Here is a 22,928-nt window from a genome sequence, read left to right as displayed (position 1 = left end):
AACGTCTATTTGAAGTTTTTCCATATGACCTACTTTTATAATAGTTATCAATGGCGAAGGTTTTGATGACATTAAATACATGCTACAGTACCCAGCCTTTTATAAATATACCACTTATCGACCAAAAGAGTAGGCCCTTAAGGAGATGATATCTCTACTTATCTTTAAAACACCATCTTTGGACAAATATCTACTCATTCATATATTGTAAGCCTATGTATTGATTTAGAATAGTAATTCATATTACCTACCCTCGCTGATCATAGTTTGTGAGCAGTGAATTAATTTATGAATTGAAGTGACGGTAACGGTTTCCGGAGCTAGAGCAGTCTCCGGTCGCACATTTTGCTATTTTGATATCTTATTTACTGTCACTGAACTTCACAATTGATAATATTTCTGTAAGCACATATTACAAGATATTATATGATAGCACGGAAATGACATCGCTAAGTTTTGCATTGTTTTTCCTGATCCCATTGCTGAAATATGGCATTATAATAGGTTCAAACTAAACAGCAGAACACTGACGAGTTGCGGTGAGTTGCCATTCAAAATATTACGCAGATTTGGTTTAACAATATCTATTTCATATATCACCTATAATAAGTACACAGGTGAACGAAGTCTTGTATGAAGTACGATGACCAGCATGCTAATATGGTGGTTTACTAATACGCTCTCTGTCAAGGTAATTTGTGAAAGTATACAGAGATGGAGAAATTCTTATATTATTAGGTATGGCATTCCTAATGGCAGTGGTTAAGAAAGAAGTCATATAAACATTATTTCTACTTGCTGGTGGATGTATATTCAAATTAGTTCTTAAGTTGTGACCTCGGACAGCTCCTATCACAGGAGGAAGCACATTCTGCATATTTTGTACCAAGTTTCATTCTATGCTTGCATCGCCTATGCGACAATGTTTCCCATCCTGTTTCTAATATAATTGAGTTAGACGATGCAGATTTTGTTGTCCAGTCACAATTCTGCCTGCCTCAATATGAAGTTTTTCAAGTTCTTGACAATCTTGTTGGGTACAATTACCCCAAATTATGTCGGCATATTCCAAGATACACATATGAAAAATGTATATGTACAAATGAAAAATACATAATTTCTGAAGATTTTCGATCCAGCTTAAATCTTAAACATCTAAGAATGCCTAGCCTTTTCCATGCTTTGGCAAAGATATTAGTGATGTGAACATGCCAAGAACAGTTTTCATAAATAGTTACACCCAGATGTGTGTTGCTGAACTTGCTGAATTCGAGTATCATTGATAAATAGGGGAGGATGAGCTGTTGTCGTTCTCTTTCTTGTAAGGACCATACTTTCAGTTTTATTGCGGTTGAAATAATAGTATGTATAAAAAAAAACAATAGTCCCCTCGGCTAAAGACTGTCTTTAGCCGAGGGGACTATTGTGTTGTTTTTTTTAATATAATAGCTTTTATTTTCATTTATAATCAGTTCTATCTTCTTGTAATATGATGTATATGTACATGTAACTGTTCTGCTTCACTGTGTCTTGATAAAGGAGCGGATCGCTCCGAAAATTTGACAACTTAAACTTGTGCACACTGTTGGAATTACTTCTTTGCCCCATATACTATTTTAAATAATTTGTATCCTACGGACATACCTCCATTAGGATCCAGTGTTATATGGGATTTTACCGTCTATATTACATCTTTGACCCATACGAATATATATATATATATTAACGCTATGCAGTCCAACAAACACAATAAAGGCATGTTTTTTTCAAGATTGACGGCGCCTTTCACCCAAAGAAGAAGAGAAAATTAAGGAGATCACTATCAGTAGAAATAAATACACATTTGTACCACATAACACATGTACCTACATAAGTATACATGATAAACAATAATAGTGCAGTCCCGAACTAACGGAATGCCTGACCCGTTTATAACTGAGCTGACAGGCGGACTGACCACGGGCTACTGTCCTACCCGGAAGTCACGGTCCAGTGGCGTGGCTGACTGCAGGCTATAACATCTGCTCTCTAACAGAAACGGATCATTTCGCAGGAAATCAACGGCCAAAGGAACACGTTAAGCCAAAAGGTGAGACTTCCCAACATCTTATATACATGTATTACATAGTTCCCATGCTCTATATAATTTATTTTGGTGAGAAAATATGCAAGAATATTTGTATTATATCATTGTATGTGAAATATATATTAATCTTATAAAAGTGATATATTTCACTAATTTAATAATATAAAATATAATGTTTATATTGTACTGTAAAATATCGGTATTTTACTGAAGGCATACTTGTGAGATATGACTGTATTTAACGAGATTTCATTCATTATCTGAAAAGAACATACTATATGTAAAAAAGAGATATAATGCTCTGTTTCATCAGTATCGTTGTCAAACCATACTGCCAAACCTGTACCGTTGTCAATCCATACTGCCAAACCTGTATCATTGTCAAACCATACTGTCAAACCAGTATCGTTGTCAAACCTTACTATCATCCTGTATCGTTGTCAAAACATACTGTCAAACCAGTATCGTTGTCAAACCATACTATCAAACCAGTATCATTGTCAAACCATATTTTCAAACCTGTATCGTTGTTATACCATATTGTCATACCAGTATCATTGTCAAACCATACTGTCAAACTAGTATCATTGTCAAACCATATTGTCAACCCAGTATCGTTGTCAAACCATACTGTCAAACCAGAATCATTGTCAAACCATATTGTCAAACCAGGATCGTTGTCAAACCATACTGTCAAACCTGTATCGTTGTCATACCATACTGTCAAACCAGTATCATTGTCAAAACATATTGTCAAACCTGTATCGTTGTTATACCATATTGTCATACCAGTATCATTGTCAAACCATACTGTCAAACCAGAATCATTGTCAAACCATATTGTCAAACCAGTATCGTTGTCAAACCATACTATCAAACCAGTATCATTGTCAAACCATATTGTCAAACCTGTATCGTTGTTATACCATACTGTCAAACATGTATCGTTGTCAAACGATACTGTCAAACCTGTATCGTTGTCAAACCATACTGTCAAACCAGTATCGTTGTCAAACCTTACTCTCATCCTGTATCGTTGTCAAACCATACTGTCAAACCAGTATCGTTGTCAAACCATACTGTCAAACCTGTATCGTTGTCAAACCATACTGTCAAACCTGTATCATTGTCAAACCATACCGCAAAACCTGTATCGTTGTCAAACCATACTGCAAAACCAGTATCATTGTCAAACCATACTGCCAAACCTGTACCATTGTCAAACCATACTGCAAAACCTGTATCGTTGTCAAACCATACTGCAAAACCTGTATCGTTGTCAAACTATAGTGCCAAACCTGTATCATTGTCAAACCATACTGCCAAACCTGTATCGTTGTCAAACCATACTGCCAAACCTGTATTATTGTCAAACCATACTGTCAAACCTGTATCATTGTCAAACCATACCGCAAAACCAGTACCGTTGTCAAACTATAGTGCCAAGCCAGTATCATTGTCAAACCATACTGCCAAATCAATTTCATTGTCAAACCATACTGCCAAACCTGTATCGTTGTCAAACCATACTGCAAAACCATTATCATTGCTAGAAATAATGCCAGTGACTTAAATTATGACAAATTTGCTGACCATCTATCTCCTGATTCTTCCTGTTCATGCGGCCATCCAATTGAAAATTCTGAACATTTCTTCTTCTCTTCTTCTCTTGTCCAAATTACTCTAATTCTCTATACCAGAGTTGGCCATATAAATGTTCATCATTTGACATCTGGAATTACTGACTTACCTCCTGAAATAAATATATTGATATTGTCTAATGTTGAAAAGTACATTATTGCATCTAAACGGTTAGGATGATGTAACTAAATGTTTAAATATTATCAAACCATTATATATGCTCTTCTGCATGTACATATAATTAAATGAATTATTTTCTGAATTTAACCTAGCTCCAACATAATTGTTGCTAGTTGCTAGTCAATTTAGATAATATTATTATATAGTGAATGAGTATTGACATGAGCGTGTAAAGAGTGTAAGTTGGCAATTGAGTGTAATACAATAATATAAATAGCTTATTAATCACATATATATATATAATGTCATACTTACACCATCACGGAGAAGATTGATATAGTCCTAGCCTGTTATCTTATCCATTTATATATGCTAATTTATATATAATAAATATTTGTTAATTAATACAAGAGGCCCAGAGGGCCTGTATCGCTCACCTGAATATATTTAAAATAATTTGTATGAAGTAAAGATATAGCACTCCATGGTAGGTGCTGTAAGTACATATGAAATTTCAGAAAGATCCATCCAGTACTTGAGATATAGCGAGAACAAACTTCAAACAGAGCCCCACCCCTATGCCCCTGGGAGACCACACCCACTGCTTATACATAATTGAGTCCCCTTTTACCAAAGGATGCTCCAGACTAAATAAGGATAATATTCCTTAAACCCTATGGTAGAAGAAGGATTATAAAGGTTTAACCTCTATTTCCCCTATTGGGACCCGCCCCTCAGGTCCCAGGGGGGCCACACCCACCGCTTATTCAAATTTCGTTCCCCTTTACCAAAGGATGCTCCACACCAATTATGGACAAAATCTTTTCATTCCTACAAAGAAGTAGGGTTTTAAAGAATAATTTGCTATGTTTCCCCTATTGGGCCCCACCCCTAATTCTCATGGGGGGCAAGACCCACGGTTTATACAAAATGTGTTCCCTTTCACCCAAGGAAGCTTCAGACCAACTATGGACAAATCCTTTTCTTCCTACAGAAGAAGGATTTTAAAGAATTGTTATATTTCCCCTATTGGGCCCCTAAATATGCTGTCATATAGCCTAATATTCATTTGACCATTTGACACTGTATATGTCGAGTGTCCCGTTTTAGTGCTTAAACACCGCGACACTGTATATACTGCCAACCAGTATCACTGTTACACCGTACTGCCACCCCAGTATCACTGCCACACCGTACTGCCACCCAGTATCACTGTCACGCCGTTCTGCCACCCCAGTATCACCGTGACACCGTACTGCCACCCCTGTATCACTGGCACACCGGACTGCCACTGCCAAACCTGTATTAGTGTCAAACCATACTGTCAAACCTGTATCATGGTCAAACCATACCGCAAAACCTGTATCGTTGTCAAACCATACTGTCAAACCTGAATCATTGTCAAACCATATTGTCAAACCTGTATCGTTGTTATACCATACTGTCAAACCAGTATCATTGTCAAACCATATTGTCAAACCTGTATCGTTGTTATACCATACTGTCAAACCAGTATCATTGTCAAACCATATTGTCAAACCTGTATCGTTGTCAAACCATACTGCCAAACCAGTATCGTTGTCAAACCATACTGCCAAACCAGTATCGTTGTCAAACCTTACTCGCATCCTGTATCGTTGTCAAACCATACTGTCAAACCAGTATCATTGTCAAACCATATTGTCAAACCTGTATCGTTGTCAAACCATACGGTCAAACCAGTATCGTTGTCAAACCATACTGTCAAACCTGAATCATTGTCAAACCATATTGTCAAACCTGTATCGTTGTCAAACCATACTGTCAAACCTGAATCATTGTCAAACCATACCGCAAAACCTGTATCGTTGTCAAACCATACGGTCAAACCAGTATCGTTGTCAAACTTTACTCTCATCCTGTATCGTTGGCAAACCATACTGTCAAACCAGTATCGTTGTCAAACCTGACTCTCATCCTGTATCGTTGGCAAACCATACTGTCAAACCTGTATCGTTGTCAAACCATACTGCCAAACCAGTATCACTGGCAAACCGTACTGCCCCCCCAGTATCACTGCACACCGTACTCCCAAACCAGTATCACTGCCACACCGTACTGCCACCACAGTATCACTGTCACACCCTACTGCCCCCCCAGTATCACTGTCACACCGTACTCCCAAACCAGTATCACTGTTACACCGTACTGCCATCCCAGTATCACTGTCACACCGTACTGCCACCCCAGTATCACTGTCACACCGTACTCCCAAACCAGTAGGTAGCAGTATACAGTAGAAATGGCCCGACTCTGATAAACAAGGCACTTGCGAGGAAATGTAAACACAGCGGATTTACCCTACACAACACATGTATACATGTATATATATTTGTAAACTGCATTACATATAAAATACTGAGAAGTGTATAAACCTCTTTTTTCTATGTATGTCACTTGTGTGAAAACCATGGTTACCACATCAAAAATTACCAAAAAATGCCAAAAATTGCTTTTTTTGACCCAAAATTTGACCCCCGCAACTAGTTATTTTTTTCCTAAGTTCTGTCTGAAATTAACGATTACCTACTTAGTTGCAGAATTATCTGGGTCCCAGTAAAGTTGTCAAACTTGATTTTTTGCAATTTTGCGTCGTGTGTTGTTGTCAAAAATTTACCTCCTGTAAAGCTAGCTTTTCATGTGTAGGCACCCTTTCGGATTATGGCAAAAAAATTGATCTCGAACAAAAAAACGTTGGTTTTTTTTTTACAAATGTGAAGCTCACATAGCCCACTTTATCATGCTTATACCAATTTTAGTACAGTTTAATTTTTACATGTTTTTTTACATATCATTATACAGGGCTAAGCCATTTAACCAAACTATCACCCATGGCCACAACCTTCTACTGTATTCTGCTACCAGTATCACTGTAACACCGTACTGCAACCCAAGTATTACTGTTACACCGTACTACCACCCCAGTATTACTGTTACACCGTACTGCCACCCCAGTATCACTGTGACACCGTACTGCCACCCCAGTATCACTGTGACACCGTACTCCCAAACCAGTATCACTGTTACACCGTACTGCCATCCTAGTATCACTAGTACACCGTACTGCCAAACCAGTATCACTGTTACAACGTACTCCCAAACCAGTATTACTGTTACACCGTACTGCCAAACCAGTATCACTGTTACAACGTACTGCCAAACCAGTATCACTGTTACAACGTACTGCCAAACCAGTATCACTGTTACACCGTACTGCCACCTCAGTATTACTGTTACAACGTACTCCCAAAACCAGTATCACTGTTACAACGTACTCCCAAACCAGTATCACTGTTACAACGTACTGCCATCCCAGTATCACTGTTACGCCGTACTCCCAAACCAGTATCACTGTCACGCCGTACTCCCAAACCAGTATCACTGTTACGCCTTACTGCCACCCCAGTATCACTGTTACACCGTACTGCCACCCCAGTATCACTGTTACAACGTACTGCCATCCCAGTATCACTGTTACGCCGTACTCCCAAACCAGTATCACTGGCACACCGTACTCCCAAACCAGTATCACTGTTACGCCTTACTGCCACCCCAGTATCACTGTTACACCGTACACCCACCCCAGTATCACTGGCACACCGTACTCCCAAACCAGTATCACTGGCACACCGTACTGCCACCCCAGTATCACTGGCACACCGTACTCCCAAACCAGTATCCCTGTTACGCCTTACTGCCACCCCAGTATCACTGTTACACCGTACTCCCACACCAGTATCACTGTTACACCGTACTCCCAACCCAGTATCACTGTTACACCGTACTCCCAACCCAGTATCACTGTTACACCGTACTGCCAACCCAGTATCACTGTTACAACGTACTGCCACCCCAGGATCACTGTTACAACGTACTCCCAAACCAGTATCACTGTTACACCATACTCCCAAACCAGTATCACTGTTACACCGTACTCCCAAACCAGTATCACTGTTACACCGTACTGCCACCTCAGTATCACTGTTACACCCTACTGCCAACCCAGTATCACTGTTACACCGTACTGCCACCCCAGTATCACTGTTACAACGTACTCCCAAACCAGTACCAACTCCAGGCTGTTAGTTGTGATATTTATAGTCTATATAATAACTGTGTGTGTTTTATTTCGATGCTTACTACCACACCATTTTTTTATTCAGTTTTCATGGATATAATAGACTTTACATGTTGTCCAATCCATTTTATATGCAAGATCTAATCAATTAAATATTATGAAATTCTGAGGCATTACCGTCTCCTGTTTCATTTATCAGTATTTCGGAATGATTATTTTTGTGTTTATTTGTAGTTTAAAAGCTGGGAAGCAATCGGTTAAGAATAATGTTATGAAATTTTTCGTATCTAAAGAAGCATCGATAGACTTAGTGTATAGGATATTTATTTAGTCAAAGATATGTAATTACTTGTTAGGTCATTCGACTTTCACGAAATGCAGAGTTACCAGTGAGCACCTATCGGTACAGACTTAAAGAGTCGGAAATGTGTCACGCCGTCAATGCTTTTATGATGTCTCTAAGTTTGTTTCCAAAGGTCACCAGGAACAGTTTCATTTTAATCATTTTATAATTTCCCAAATATGACGAGAGAGGACGCGACTGCGGTTTAAGTTGAACACGGTGGACTCCCAATTGTTTCCTTAGAGTTAATTACTTCAAAACGTATACATTAATAGCAGCATTATAATAATAAATAACACACTATGGTACGTTCAGACTTATAAACATATTGTCAGTGATAAACACGTATTAATTATTAATCTGTTGTTTTTTGTAGAGGAAGCATGTTGGTAAAAGTGTGGTTTGGCCTTTCGGTCACGCTCCTGATGGGGCTTATCTGGGTGGCGGGCCAGGGTCCAACTGATCCACTGGAAGTACAGATACAGGTAAGCCATCATAAAGACAAGTTAATGATCAAATAAAACACACCGAAAGAAGAACTTAATAGTATATACAAAAGTGCCAAGATAAAAAAATAAGCCACATTGCCAACACATAAGCACACTGTATCTCAGCGTCAACACGCAAGAACAAAATAAAGCTCAGCGTCAACACACAAGCTCACACGGTATATTAGCGTCAAAACACAAGCTCACACGGTATAGCAGCGTCAACACACAAGCTCACACGGTATATCAGCGTCAACACACAAGCTCACAATATATCTCAGCGTCAACACACAAGCTCACACGGTATATCAGTGTCAACACATAAGCACAAAATATATTTCAGCGTCAACACACAAGCTCACACGGTATCTCAGCGTCAACACACAAGCTCACACGTTATATCAGCGTCAACACACAAGTACAGAATAAAGCTCAGGGTTTGGTTTGGTTGAGTATTGTTTAACGTCCTATCAACAGCTTTGGTCATTTAAGGACGGTCTCCCCTGTGTGCAAGATGCATGCGTGTGTGTTTTTTGAGTCTGCGATATGTTCGTGTTTGACTCCTTGTGATAGCGCGGAACTGATGCCGACTTTATAGTGCTACCTCATTGAAACATACTGCCAAAGACACCCAGCAGGACACCCCACTCGGTCACATTATACTGACAACGGGCGAACCAGTTGTCCCACTCCTTAATTACTGAGCGTTAAGCATGAGTAGAAACTACCATTTAAATAGACTCTGGTATGTCTCGGCCAGGGGTCGTTTTCAAGGGAGACATTAGGAAGAAGAAAGCTGTTTAGAAAGAAGAGAAAAGATAAGATCCCGAAATTAGTCGCCTCTTACGATCATGCAGCAGGTACAATTCTTACGCACTACCTGCAGGGACTTAAAGCTCAGCGTCAACACACAAATACACAATGTATCCAAGCGTCAACACACAAGTACACAAGGTATCTCAGCGTGAACACACAAGTACACAATGTATCCCAGCGTCAACACACAATTACACAATGTATCTCAGCGTGAACACACAATAACACACGGTATATCAGCGTCAATACACAAGTACACAATATATCTCAGCGTCAACACAAGCACAAAATAAAGCTCAGCGTCAACATACAAGTACACAATGTATCCCCGCGTCAACACACAAGTACACAAGGTATCTCAGCGTCAACATACAATTACAAAATAAAGCTCAGCGTCAACACACAATTACACACGGTATATCAGCGTCAATACACAAGTACACAATGTATCTCAGCGTCAACACACAGTTACACACGGTATATCAGCGTCAACACACACGCACACAATGTATATCAGCGTCAAGACACAAGCAAACAAGGTATCTCAGCGTCAACACACAAGCACACAATGTATCTCAGCGTCAACACACAAGCAAACAAGGTATCGCAGCGTCAACACACAAGTACACAATGTATCTAAGCGTCAACATACAAGTACACAATGTATCTTAGCGTCAATACACAAGTACACAAGGTATCTCAGCGTCAACACACAAGTACACAATGTATCTCAGCGTCAACATACAAGTACACAATGTATCTCAGCGTCAATACACAAGTACACAAGGTATCTCAGCGTCAACACACAAGCAAACAAGGTATCTCAGCGTCAACACACATTTACACACGGCATATCAGCGTAAACACACACGCACACAATGTATATCAGCGTCAAGACGCAAGCAAACAAGGTATCTCAGCGTCAACACACATTTACACACGGGATATCAGCGTCAACACACACGCACACAATGTATCTCAGAGTCAACACACAAGCAAACAAGGTATCTCAGCGTCAACACACAACCAAACAAGGTATCTCAGCGTCAACACACAGTTACACACGGTATATCAGCGTCAACACACACGCACACAATGTATATCAGCGTCAAGACACAAGCAAACAAGGTATCTCAGCGTCAACACACAAGCGAACAAGGTATATCAGCGTCAACACACATTTACACACGGTATATCAGCGTAAACACACACGCACACAATGTATCTCAGCGTCAACACACAAGCAAACAAGATATCGCAGCGTCAACACACAAGCACAAAATAAAGCTCAGCGTCAACACACAATTACACACGGTATACCAGCGTCAACACACAAGCTCACACGGTATATCAGCGTCAACACACACGCACGCAATGTATCTCAGCGTCAACACACAATTACACACGGAATACCAGCGTCAACACACAAGCCGTCAACACACAATCTCACACGGTATATCAGCGTCAATACACAATTACACAATGAATCTCAGCGTCAACACACAGTTACGCACGGTATATCAGCGTCAATACACAATTACTCAATGAATCTCAACGTCAACACACAAGCACACAATGTATCTCAGCGTCAACACCCAGTTACACACGGTATATCAGCTTCAACACACACGCACACAATGTATATCAGCGTCAAGACACAAGCAAACAAGGTATCTCAGCGTCAACACACACGCAAACAAGATATCGCAGCGTCAACACACAAGCACAAAATAAAGCTCAGCGTCAACACATAATTACACACGGTATATCAGCGTTAACACACAATCACACACGGTATATCAGCGTCAATACACAATTACACAATGAATCTCAGCGTCAACACACAAGCACAAAATAAATCTCAGTGCAGAGAACGTAAGTGAGCATAACCCTGTATTATTGAGGCTGATACTTATTCGATTGATTTGATAAGATAGATCCAATGTTACTATTATAGCATGACAATATTGTTTCCACTATTGCTGAAAATGTCTTTGATATATTTCGTAAATAGCTATACTAGAAATACATTAGACCAGTATACTGGAATGCGATGTATTGCGATGGAACAATGCGATAAGGCTACTGTTATTAAACATTCACTCTTCATTGCTTCACACCAAACCCTAAACTCTGATTTAGTATGAAAATGAATGTAATGTTTTCATGAAAGAACAATGTTAACTATATTTTCACCATTTTGTAACTAGTTAAAATGTAAAAATATATTGGTTTTAAATTCATGATTCCCCGCCCTATAGTGACCCGCTAATAACTGTTTCCATTGCAGGCGACACAAGTCCGTAACTATCAGCTTGTCATCGAGCAACAGAGACGTCTATCTGGCTGGCGCCAATATTACGTCAATCGGCTGCCTTACCAATTCCTGATACCAATCTACTGTAAGTATACTGTGTATGCTGTAAAACGGAACAGAATACTGTTTTATGCTTATATTTACATTTTTCATTTTTTTGAAATTTCCATTTCTAAGTTCACAAGAGGTAGAAAATTCCATGGAATTGCTCACGGAATGTTAACAAATATAGTTTGTGGAAATAAACAAAAAATATTGATACTATTTCCATAATTTAATCAATCAATAAATTCAATTCACAATTTATAGTAGTCTTACATAAAAAGGTGAATATTATTGAATCATAGTGAGAGTTTTTGCTTATCCGCTTGCTAGTGCGGAGGGGCATAGCTACATGTATCCGGTAGTTAGTTGGTCCCGAGGAGATATCACTACGCCTGTTGTATGGTCTCATAACACGGATCATCAGGTCTTGATAGTGTAATATAGGGGTAATGCAGAGTAAATGTAAATGTACTGTAAGTGAATCACGTTATAAACAAAGTTACCAAGTAATTAAATACCATGCAGTAAGTAATACTTATATACTGTAATTGTGTCACATGAAAACTAAGTTACCCAGTAATTACATACAAATATTTAATACCAGTATATTGTAAGTGTACTACGTTGTAAATTAAGTTACTCAGTAATTACATACCAGTAATTAGTACCAATATACCGTAGTGAGTCACGTTGTAAATTAAGTTACTTAGTAATAACATACCAGTAATTAATACCAATATACCGTAGTGAATCACATTGTAAATTAAGTTACTTAGTAATTACATACCAGTAATTAATACCAATATACTGTAATGAGTCACATTGTAAATTAAGTTACTTAGTAATTACATACCAGTAATTAATACCAATATACCGTAGTGAATCACATTGTAAATTAAGTTACTTAGTAATTACAGACCAGTAATTAATACCAATATACCGTAGTGAGTCACGTTGTAAATTAAGTTACTTAGTAATTACATACCAGTAATTAATACCAATATACCGTAATGAGTCACGTTGTAAATTAAGTTATTTAGTAATTACATACCAGTAATTAATACTATTATATCGCAGTGAGTCACGTTGTAAACAAAGAAGTTACCAATTAATTACAGACCAGTAAGTAATACCAGTATACCGTAGTGAGTCACGTTGTAAATTAAGTTACTAAGTAATTTCATACTAGTAATTAATACCAATATGCCGTAGTGAGTCACGTTGTAAATTAAGTTACTTAGTAATTACATACCAGTAATTAATACTAATATACCGTGATGAGTCATGTTGTAAACAAAGAGGTTACCAATTAATTACAGACCAGTAAGTAATACCAGTATACCGTAGTGAGTCACGTTGTAAATTAAGTACCTTAGTAATTACAGACCAGTAAGTAATACCAGTATACCGTAATGAGTCACGTTGTAAACAAAGAGGTTACCAATTAATTACAGACCAGTAAGTAATACCAGTATACCGTAATGAGTCACGTTGTAAATTAAGTTACTTAGTAATTACATACCAGTAATTAATACTAATATACCGCAGTGAGTCACGTTTTAAACAAAGAAGTTACCAATTAATTACAGACCAGTAAGTAATACCAGTATACCGTAATGAGTCACGTTGTAAATTAAGTTACTTAGTAATTACAGACCAGTAAGTAATACTAGTATACTGGAAGCACTTGTAAACTCGTTTGGTGGTCCTTTATTGTCCTATGGTCCTACTTTGTACATACATGTACTAAGTACTATAGTTCATCGTTGTGTCAAACAGCGCGTTTTGGTTACGACATATATTAACAAGATAAAATTGATTGGACATATAAACAAATTAATACTACGGGGGGGGGGGGGGGGACCTCATACCAGTAATATTTGTCCTCGGAGGTCTCTTGTTCTTTAAACATTTGTTACATCTTGATTTGAGGAAACCAATTCATAACAAGTACCAATTGTAATTGGGGACCATTACAGATGTCCCCCAAACTGCCCCCATAGTCGCAAAGATGCATCACAAAAGGTTCGCAAAGCCTTAATACAACTACAATATACGTACAAAATTTAAGTGAAATCAAATAATTTCTCAATTGCGACAAATCAGAAGCCTAAGTGTAGTTGCTATATACCAATTTTCATTTTTTTTTATTTTTTTTTATTAATTTCGACCAATTAGAGGCCAGGAATTGGCAGCCATTTTGTTTAATCACAAAACACTGCAGTTGTATTCATATTGCCTTGCTACACCTATGCACCAAATTTCACCCAAATCTGACAGTATTTAAATTTTGACCAATCAGTGGAAAAAAACGGCGGCCATTTTGTTGAAATGTGAAATCTAAGCAACGGAAGTGATCATTGTCATATGATACACCTACAAACTAAATTTGATCAAAATTGGACAATATTTAAATTTCGACCAATCAGAGGCCAGAAAAAGGGGGCCGAGTGATCAAATTTGATCAAAATTGAACAATATTTAAATTTCGACAATCAGAGGACAGGAAATGGGGGCCGAGCGATCGTTGTTATGTAGAAAGGAAACATTCCATTAACGTGGAACTAGACCCGGAAAACTATCCTGCCACAAGTTAATTTAATTCTATTTTTTTACATTTAAAACATTGTTTGAAATAATAAGATTTTTTTGGGGAAAAATGTGTTTTTCTATAATATTCAATAATATGTTTTATCATGATTCTCCTACATACCAAATTTGATCTAAATCGGACAATATTTAAATTTCGACCAAGAAGAGGTATCTGTATCTGTATCTGAAAGGTTCCGGAAAAAAATCATCAATTGAAAATCACATCCGGGGAGGAGGAGTGGAGTAAAAGTTAGTTTTTGAGGCTACTACGGTATTGGTCGACCGTAGTTGCGCTGATGGAGGATTCTTTTAGAGCGTTCCAATCGGTTAGTGTACGTGGGAAGAAGGGTTGTCTGTAGTTCTCAGTGTTGCACGATATCTGTTGTAGTTTCTGACTGTTGTTTCGTCGTGTGCTGGTACGGCTGGCTGTGATGGCTACTAGCCCATTGATGATCTTAAACAACAGTACTAGTCTGTGTTCACGACGTCTGTCTTTCAGTGGTTCGAGTTCTAGTCTGTTTAGCATGGATGTTACACTGCTTTCTCTTTGGTAATCTGACAGAATGAATCTTGCTGCACGCCTTTGTACTTTCTCTATGGTACATATGTCCTTGTCCGTGTGAGGGTCCCAGATGGTGGAACTATACTCCAATACAGATCGAATGAGGGACTTGAACGCACACAATTTCAGATCCGTCTGACATTTCTTCAGATTTCTCCGAAGGAATCCCAGTGTGGAGTTGGCACGGTTGGAAAGTTTGGTGATTTGTGATGACCATTTCATGGTGTTGCTGAAGATGATGCCGAGGTATGGGTTGTCAGTTACCTCTTCTAGTATGGTATCACCGAGAGTGTCGCGAACGGCTGATGGGGATTTTGAGCAATGGATCCTTATGATGTAACATTTGCTGGTGTTAAAGGACATGTCCCACGCTTATGCCCATCGTTCCAATGATTTTAAAGCTTCTTGAAAGTCTAAGTGATCCTTGACAGTTCTTATCGTCCTATAAAGGAGACAGTCGTCTGCAAATAACCTGACGGTGGATTTCACTGCTAGTGGAAAGTCATTGATGTGGCAGAGGAAGAGGAGTGGTCCGAGTACTGTCCCTTGGGGGACTCCGGACTCAACTTGCACTGATGCTGAATGTTCACCCTCCACTACTACGCGTTGGGTTCTGTCCTGCAGGAATGATGAAACCCAGCGAATGATGTCGGGATGAATGCCATAGTTGTCAAGTTTATACAAAATGTGTCGGTGCGGTACCGTATCAAAGGCTTTACTGAAGTCTAAAATAGCCATGTCAATTTGTTTCTTTTTGTCGAATCGGGAAAGAAGGTCCTGGGTTGTGACAAGGAGTTGGGTTTCACAAGAATGTTTTGTTCGAAATCCGTGTTGTACTTCCGTCAGAATGTTGTTATTTTCTAAGTGCATGAGGAGGTGTTTACAAATGTCGTGTTCGAGAAGTTTTGAACAGACGCAGGTAAGTGAGACAGGACGGTAACTGCTGGCAAAGTGGCGGTTAACCTTTTCGTAGATTGGCGTGATGTTAGCCTATTCCCAGTCTGATGGTTTGCAACCAGTGCGGAGTGATTTGTCGAATATGACGGATAAGCCTGGTGCTAGTTCACTACAACACTCTTTCAAAACTCGGTTAGGTATTCCATCTGGGCCACTTTGGGGGGGGGGGGGGGGGGGNTCGTTCTTATCCTTTGTGAACACAGAGTTACATCCGCTGTCAGTTTGTAGCCTTGTGCCATCTTTGATTGGGGCAACACCGATGTTATCTTGTTTTTTTAATTTTATATAGGTCCAAAAAGGCTTACTGTTCTTTTCTACGACGCTAGCCTCTAGTACGTGGTTGATATGGTCCCACTCTGCTTTCCTTAAGGGTGTCTGAGTCTCATGATTATGCCGCTTGTACTTGGCCCAGTCTTCTGTTTTCTTTGTTTTGCATGCTTTGCGGTATAGTCGGTGTTTTTTCCTAATAACTCTGCATCGTGTCCTTTTTAGCCATGGGAGATTGTGTCTGCTAGATGTTAGACGAGATGGTATAAGGTCGTTGACAATTTTGTTGACAACGTCCGTGAAAGTTTGCCAGAGATTGTTAACGTCCTCGTTGGGGTCTTGCATAATGCTAGCACTGACCAATTTTGCTGCATCCTTAATTTCTTGCCAGTCGACATTCCGATATAGTTGGACTTTCCTGGGCTTGGGCTTGGTTTAATGTCACCATCCACTTCTGCCATGTCATGGAATGGTCTGGGAGTACTTCACAAGTGTGGGATTATTTGTGAGGTACAAGTCCAAAACATTTCCATTTCGTGTCGGCTTGTCCTGGGTGATTGTCAATGAGTGGTTGTTCATGACGTCGAGAAATTCCTGATGAAATGCTACATTGCTTATGCCACTGATAACAGATGTTGTAGACCAGTTGATAATTGGGAGATTAAAGTCCCCGGCGATTACTATGTGCTTTTCTTTGCTGTTCTCGTTTAGTGACAGAGATTTGTCAAGGTCACTAAAGACGTCTATAGGTGAGTTTGGTTGACGGTAGAAGGATTTTACAGTTTGTATCAGTAGTGGGTAGGATGTTTGCGGGGTAGAGGTCTCTGGCAGATATGAAGACGCCACTCCCGTGCTGATTCCTGTCTTTCTGAAACGTTTGGTATCCAGTGGGGAATAATTCACTGTCTTTGATGACGAGTCCAACCATGATTCTGTCCCAATTATGGTATCAGGTTTGATATAATTGGCCGCCGCCTTCAGGTATGATGATTTGTTCTTCAAACTCTGACAGTTTACAATGAGAGTTCTCATGTTGTTCTGCTTTAGGGGTAAGATGTGTCCAAGTGAAGCAGAGCTGTCTGTATGTGAGGTGGACACTGGGGACCCAGTGTTGGGGATACTCGTACTGTCTCTGTATGGTGGTATGGAGCTCACACTTGAGTTCGATATGAAGGAATTGCTCTCGGACGTTGAATGGCTTTGAGATGTTAAGTGGGCAGATCTTTTATTTAGACTGTGCTTGTTGTTTAAAACATTAGGAGTTGGCTTGAGGCTACTGAACACACTCGGTAGGAATGAGCTATTTAAAGACTTGATCGAGTTGTCTATTGCCAGAACACTGTAGGTGTTTGATACTTCAAGTTCATACGAGTTGAAAGTAAATGAATCTACATTTACACGATCACATCGAAAGCAGACCCATGCAACACTGGACTTTCCAAGATTTGCATACTTTGATGAGGAGACTTCCATGCAGTCTGCATGGTACCACAGCTCACAACCATCACAGCATACAGCTTTGTGGTTCCAGTTAACTGGGTGTTCACATTGACCACAAGGATAAACAGATGATTGTCTAGGTCCTGGGTTAGTCTGGATGTCACCTGACAGCAATAGTATGTTTAAAATGTAGCACGACCGCGATCATATTTGCTGAGACGTGTGGGGATGATGTACAAGTTAAGATCTGGTGTTTCTGGATGTTAATTTGCATAAACCTAGTACAGTTGTGTTAGTACACAGGTCTTGATGTAGGTTACTCACTTTACACGTTAGTATTAGTTCTGCTTTATTTTGGATAAATTCATGAGAGCTCGGATCCATCCATTGGCGACAAAGGATCATCGATGGAATAATGATAAAGAGAATAACAAATTCACTGGGCGCCATGTTGTTTACGGCAATTCTGAGTAATGTCAGAGTGACAACACTTACTGTATTGGACCAGCGTCCAGCTGATGATATTACCTCACCTAGCTTTCAGCAGTCTACTGTTCAGTTGTTGTTGTTGTCATCCTTCCGTAACTCCCAACTGGAGAGTTCCAATATGGCGGGAATGTTGATTCCACGAAGATAATTTGATAAAAAAGTTGGTATTTGCGGCGATCGAGATCCTGAATCTGTTATTGCACGATTTAACAAGTTATAAACCATTGTAAGTACTTTAAGCGCAGAGGCACATCTTTAGATGGTACATAAATTAGAAATTTTGGTCATAATTTTCCTCCTAGAATCGAAACGACCTGGTCCTGCGCGCATGCGCACTCCTCCCTCATCAGGAAATGGCGGCCATTTTGTTTAATCAAAAAACATAATCACAAACCAAACACCGTAGTTGTATTCGTAGTGCCATACTACACCCATGCACCAAATTTCATCCAAATGGGACAGTATTTAAATTTTGACCAATCGGAGGAAAAAAACGGCGGCCATTTTGTTGAAATGTGAAATCTAACTTACGGAAATGATCATTGTCTCATGATTGACCTACATACCAAATTTGATCGAAATCCGACAATATTTAAATTTCAACCATTCAGAGGTCAGGAAATCGCGGCCATTTTGTTTAATCACAAAATAAACACTGCAATTATTTTGGTAGTACCATACTACACATATGCACCAAATTTCATCAAAATCGGACAATGTCTAAATTTCGACCAATCAGAGGCCGGCGTCCGGCTGACCAGTGAGATGGCCGATCGAAAATCGAAAATACACTTGCGCACCGCATCGCCTGTCATACACGAACACTCATGTAAAGTTTCGTTGAATTCCGCCCTACGGTTTTCGAGAAAGTGGAGGAAATAAAATAATAAAAAGAAGAAGAAGAAGAAGAAGAAGAAGAAGAAGAAGAAGAAACGGAGCAAAAACAATATGTTCCCAAACTTTATTTGCGGGACTTAATTATAAACATGTTTGTTTACTACTCAGCTTTGAATGAGTGAAGCTAAAAACAGGTCATCATCACGAAACAATAGAAATAAAACTACAATGTAGAAAATGTTTGTCATCTCCAAAGATAGCCATTTCTGCATACATACACATCACAGTGGGAGTGCTGTGACACCGGGTTGATAATCAAATGAAAACTAAGTATCACGTGAAAAATGTTTGCAGACTTTGCTGGTCTAGATCACGTTGTCTTATAGACGCTAGAGCAGACAGAAAAAATGCAATTACATTTGGTAGAATAGATACAATCAACTTCGATCATATATCATTTTCTAATATTTTCTCGACCATTTATATATTTTACCATAATACACGAACATGTATATATTGATGTTATTTTTTTTATTCACCCGTTGGTTTTTTGGTGTTTATTTTGTGTGTATTTATTGGGAGATGTATCGCATAACTACGTCCTTGTATGATATTGAGTTTTTTCGTTCATTTAAACATTTTTATATTATCTAAATTATCTATGTTCGCCTCAATTTTATTGATATTTTCTCATTAATAACAAGATTAAGATATCAAGTAATTTAATCGAAAGATGTTATTTTGCTAATAATAGAGATATGATTTTAAGAAAACCACTTTTTGTTTCTCTATGTAGTTTTGGTGCTGTTGCTATTCAGGACGTCCACGACGACTAATACCGAGGAGGTCTGCCCCAGCCTGCCTACGGCTACTACACTCGGCGTGTTTTGCTGTGGTTCATTCACTTCGCAAGCTACTTGCCAGGCAGTGCCACAGAACACACAATGCACGTGGGATACAGGCACATGCAAATACGAATGTACAACTTTCTCAGACGCAGCTACATGTACGGGAGTCGGTTGTACCTGGACGCCTCTTGGAACGACAGGAATTTGCTCATAAGAACACAATAAATCATACTTTGATGGCGGCTAATCAAGAAGTATATATATCTTTTTCAATGCATGAAGCCTTCCGAAACATAAAAAAGTACGTGAAATCGAATATTTCTTTTTTAGGTCTAAATTTTTGTTAAATTTACTTGTATTTCAAGTTGATGAACATAAAAAAACAAACAAATGATATTTCCACAACGATCCATGGATGATTTGATTATACCTGGTGATAAATACAAAGACCATATAACAGTTTAAGAGTAGCACTGTATCCCTATTTCTACGACGGGAAATTAATGAAATTTTACAACTCAAAAACTAAAAAGTATGTCATTATCACTAGAAATATCACTGCCACAGAGAGATCAACCTCGAAATGCCAGTGGTTGAGGTCACTTACGTTATCCGCCCCTGCAATCTGGCATGACAAAATGGAAGGCTCTGTACCTTGTGGACGAGACAATAAGACTAGATGGATCCTTCGATGTACACCAACAGAATTGCGCGGTAGCGGTATAGAGCTACTTACTAGTTTAAAAGTCGGTTGTCGCTCCTTTGAAATCTTAAAAGGACAGCCTAGCGATTATACAAGTTATCTTTACCTGAAATCACTGAAATAGCTTACCGTGTGGTTTCAATTTTTTCATAAAAAGCTAGTATTCCAAGAGTGCAAAGAACGTAAGTTAGCCAAACTCTTGGAATTTCAGAGGATGCGGGAGATGTGATGTTATGCATGATATTAAACACATACGTATAAACATTATAATATCGTCTGATATTAATTTTACAGCTAGTTTTACAATCATCTGCAAATTCCAATGGACCCGCTTTCGGTATCACATATAGTTTATTCTTTGCATCTTTTGAATTTCTCATGGCAGAATCAAATTCCCTGCCGCGTGGATGATACTGGTTCTGTTACCGAATCCTGCTTACCTCCAAATAATGCTCTAATAAAAGATAAATATGAATCACACGACAGCAAAACAGTGAATCGTACCAGCTTTGATCTCAGAATAGTTCATTGATTATCTTCAGATTATTCAGAGCCAATGAAATAGCTGAAATAGGTCCGTTTCAGGGTGATTTTGGGGAAAAATTACTATGTTATCAAACTCTTCTGATTTCAACTCATCAATGTCCCACGTATGATAGAAAAAAAAGTCCTGAAAGATTCCCTTTGGGGAAAAAAATTGAGGCCATTTTTAAATTTGGCCTATTTTTCAACTCTTTCGCCAAAAACGTTTGGCTGTTGAGCTGGCATTCTCACTATCTGTGCTGTTAGTCCTTCTCATGTCACCCTCGGGTTCCCTAGTATATAATTAGTTCTGCATCGTTTGAAGTTATGCACAAACACATTTCCGATAGGTGAAGACTGACTTTTAAGTAAATATTCATGCAAATCATTGTCCCCTTGCAGACTACTGACACGAATAAGAGTATCAAGTCCTTTCTTGTAAACCTTTTGTTTGTCATCCCCAAAGCATCACGGCAAATCACACAACATCCCTCATGCAGACCACCAGGCACATGAGGGAAATCACAATCTTGGACGTGCTGACCAATCATTATTGTATAGCAAGTCCTGAAAAGACAGAAATGAAGGCATCAGTATATGACAAAGACGAAAGATTTATATTAGAGACCCTTTTTTTTTTTGAAAAGTGCGTACAGGGCTTAGGAGCTACTCTGGAGAAAGTATTATTTCACCATCCTGTTCATGGGGATTGCATGCTTGCTGCTACTAACTGTATCCTCTGTAAGTTTATTATTATAATTTTTTACATACTTACTAATAAATACGGGTTTTTTTGTGAATGCGATACGACACAATTGCTCTAACCCATATCAGCCATCGCCGTATCACACCCAAAAAACCGTATCAGCCCCCGCCGTATCACACCCCAAAACCTGTATCAGCCCGCAAAACCCGTATCACACCCCTTTTGGATTTTTTTCCTTTTTCAATATTTTTAAAGAAAAATAGATCATAAATATAAGTTTTTATTAGTAAGTATGTAATAACCAGAATAAAACACGTCTTTTTCTATATCACACCCAGTATCAACCCTCGTCCAATATCAGCCGTCGGGCCTTCGGCCCTTGGGCTGATATTACAGTCTCGGCTTTATAGGCTTAATGGGTGTGATATGAAAAAAGGCATGTATTATTCTCTATATATTGTATAATTACAATATATTATATTATCATAATATACCTGCACCAGGCCAAAGTGGGCTCGTACCATGTTGGGTTTTTTTTTGGTTTTATCCGGATATTGTCAGCCATCTTGGATTTTGAAATATGATGCTAATACCAGATCCAATTAATTTTGTCAAAGTAGGATATAGAGTTATGTGTAATAAATTAACATATTTACAGCACTCTTATATCAAAGAAAATATCAAAAATCTGAATATTCTTTCATCTAACCGATATATTCTCCTTCTTCATTTTTGGCGAGAAAAGGAGAAAAATAAGCCAAATTTAATAATGGTCTCAATTTGTTTCCCTAAAGGGAATCTTTCAGTACTTTTTTTCTATCATACAAGAGACATTGATGATTGAAATTAGAAGAGTTTGATAACATAGTAATTTTGTCCCCATGTTCGACCTATTCCACCGACCTAAACGGCCCTACTGTAAAAACGGCTCCATTTGAAACGGCCCTACTTTTTAAATCGCGATATACAATTTGATTGGATTTTAAATTAAGTTAGCATTCAATTTATTTCCAATAAGATAATTGTTATTTG

At 38.7% G+C, this 22,928-nt stretch overlaps 1 protein-coding gene across 1 annotated transcript; it reads left to right on the top strand.

The window, feature by feature from the left end:
• Window positions 1–1,983: 1,983 nt before the first annotated feature.
• On the top strand, window positions 1,984–20,935 carry LOC110466396. The gene is made up of 4 exons (XM_021522849.1): window positions 1,984–2,089; window positions 8,684–8,792; window positions 11,902–12,013; window positions 19,914–20,935. The coding sequence occupies exons 2-4, from the start codon at window positions 8,691–8,693 to the stop codon at window positions 20,177–20,179; spliced, it is 480 nt and encodes a 159-aa protein (XP_021378524.1). The 5' UTR covers window positions 1,984–2,089; window positions 8,684–8,690; the 3' UTR covers window positions 20,180–20,935.
• The last annotated feature ends 1,993 nt before the right edge of the window (window positions 20,936–22,928 follow it).

The sequence above is a fragment of the Mizuhopecten yessoensis genome, unplaced genomic scaffold (genome assembly GCF_002113885.1).
Source record: "Mizuhopecten yessoensis strain PY_sf001 unplaced genomic scaffold, ASM211388v2 scaffold11133, whole genome shotgun sequence".
Lineage (NCBI taxonomy): Eukaryota > Metazoa > Mollusca > Bivalvia > Pectinida > Pectinidae > Mizuhopecten > Mizuhopecten yessoensis.
This window is presented reverse-complemented; position numbering and strand designations above follow the sequence as displayed.

Bases quoted from the DNA above. Each gene is read 5' to 3' on its own strand.
- LOC110466396 (XM_021522849.1), top strand. From the start codon at position 8,691: ATGTTGGTAAAAGTGTGGTTTGGCCTTTCGGTCACGCTCCTGATGGGG. The intron at 8,793-11,901 runs GTAAGCCATCAT...TTTCCATTGCAG, and splicing joins CACTGGAAGTACAGATACAG to GCGACACAAGTCCGTAACTA. The intron at 12,014-19,913 runs GTAAGTATACTG...TTCTCTATGTAG, and splicing joins ATTCCTGATACCAATCTACT to TTTTGGTGCTGTTGCTATTC.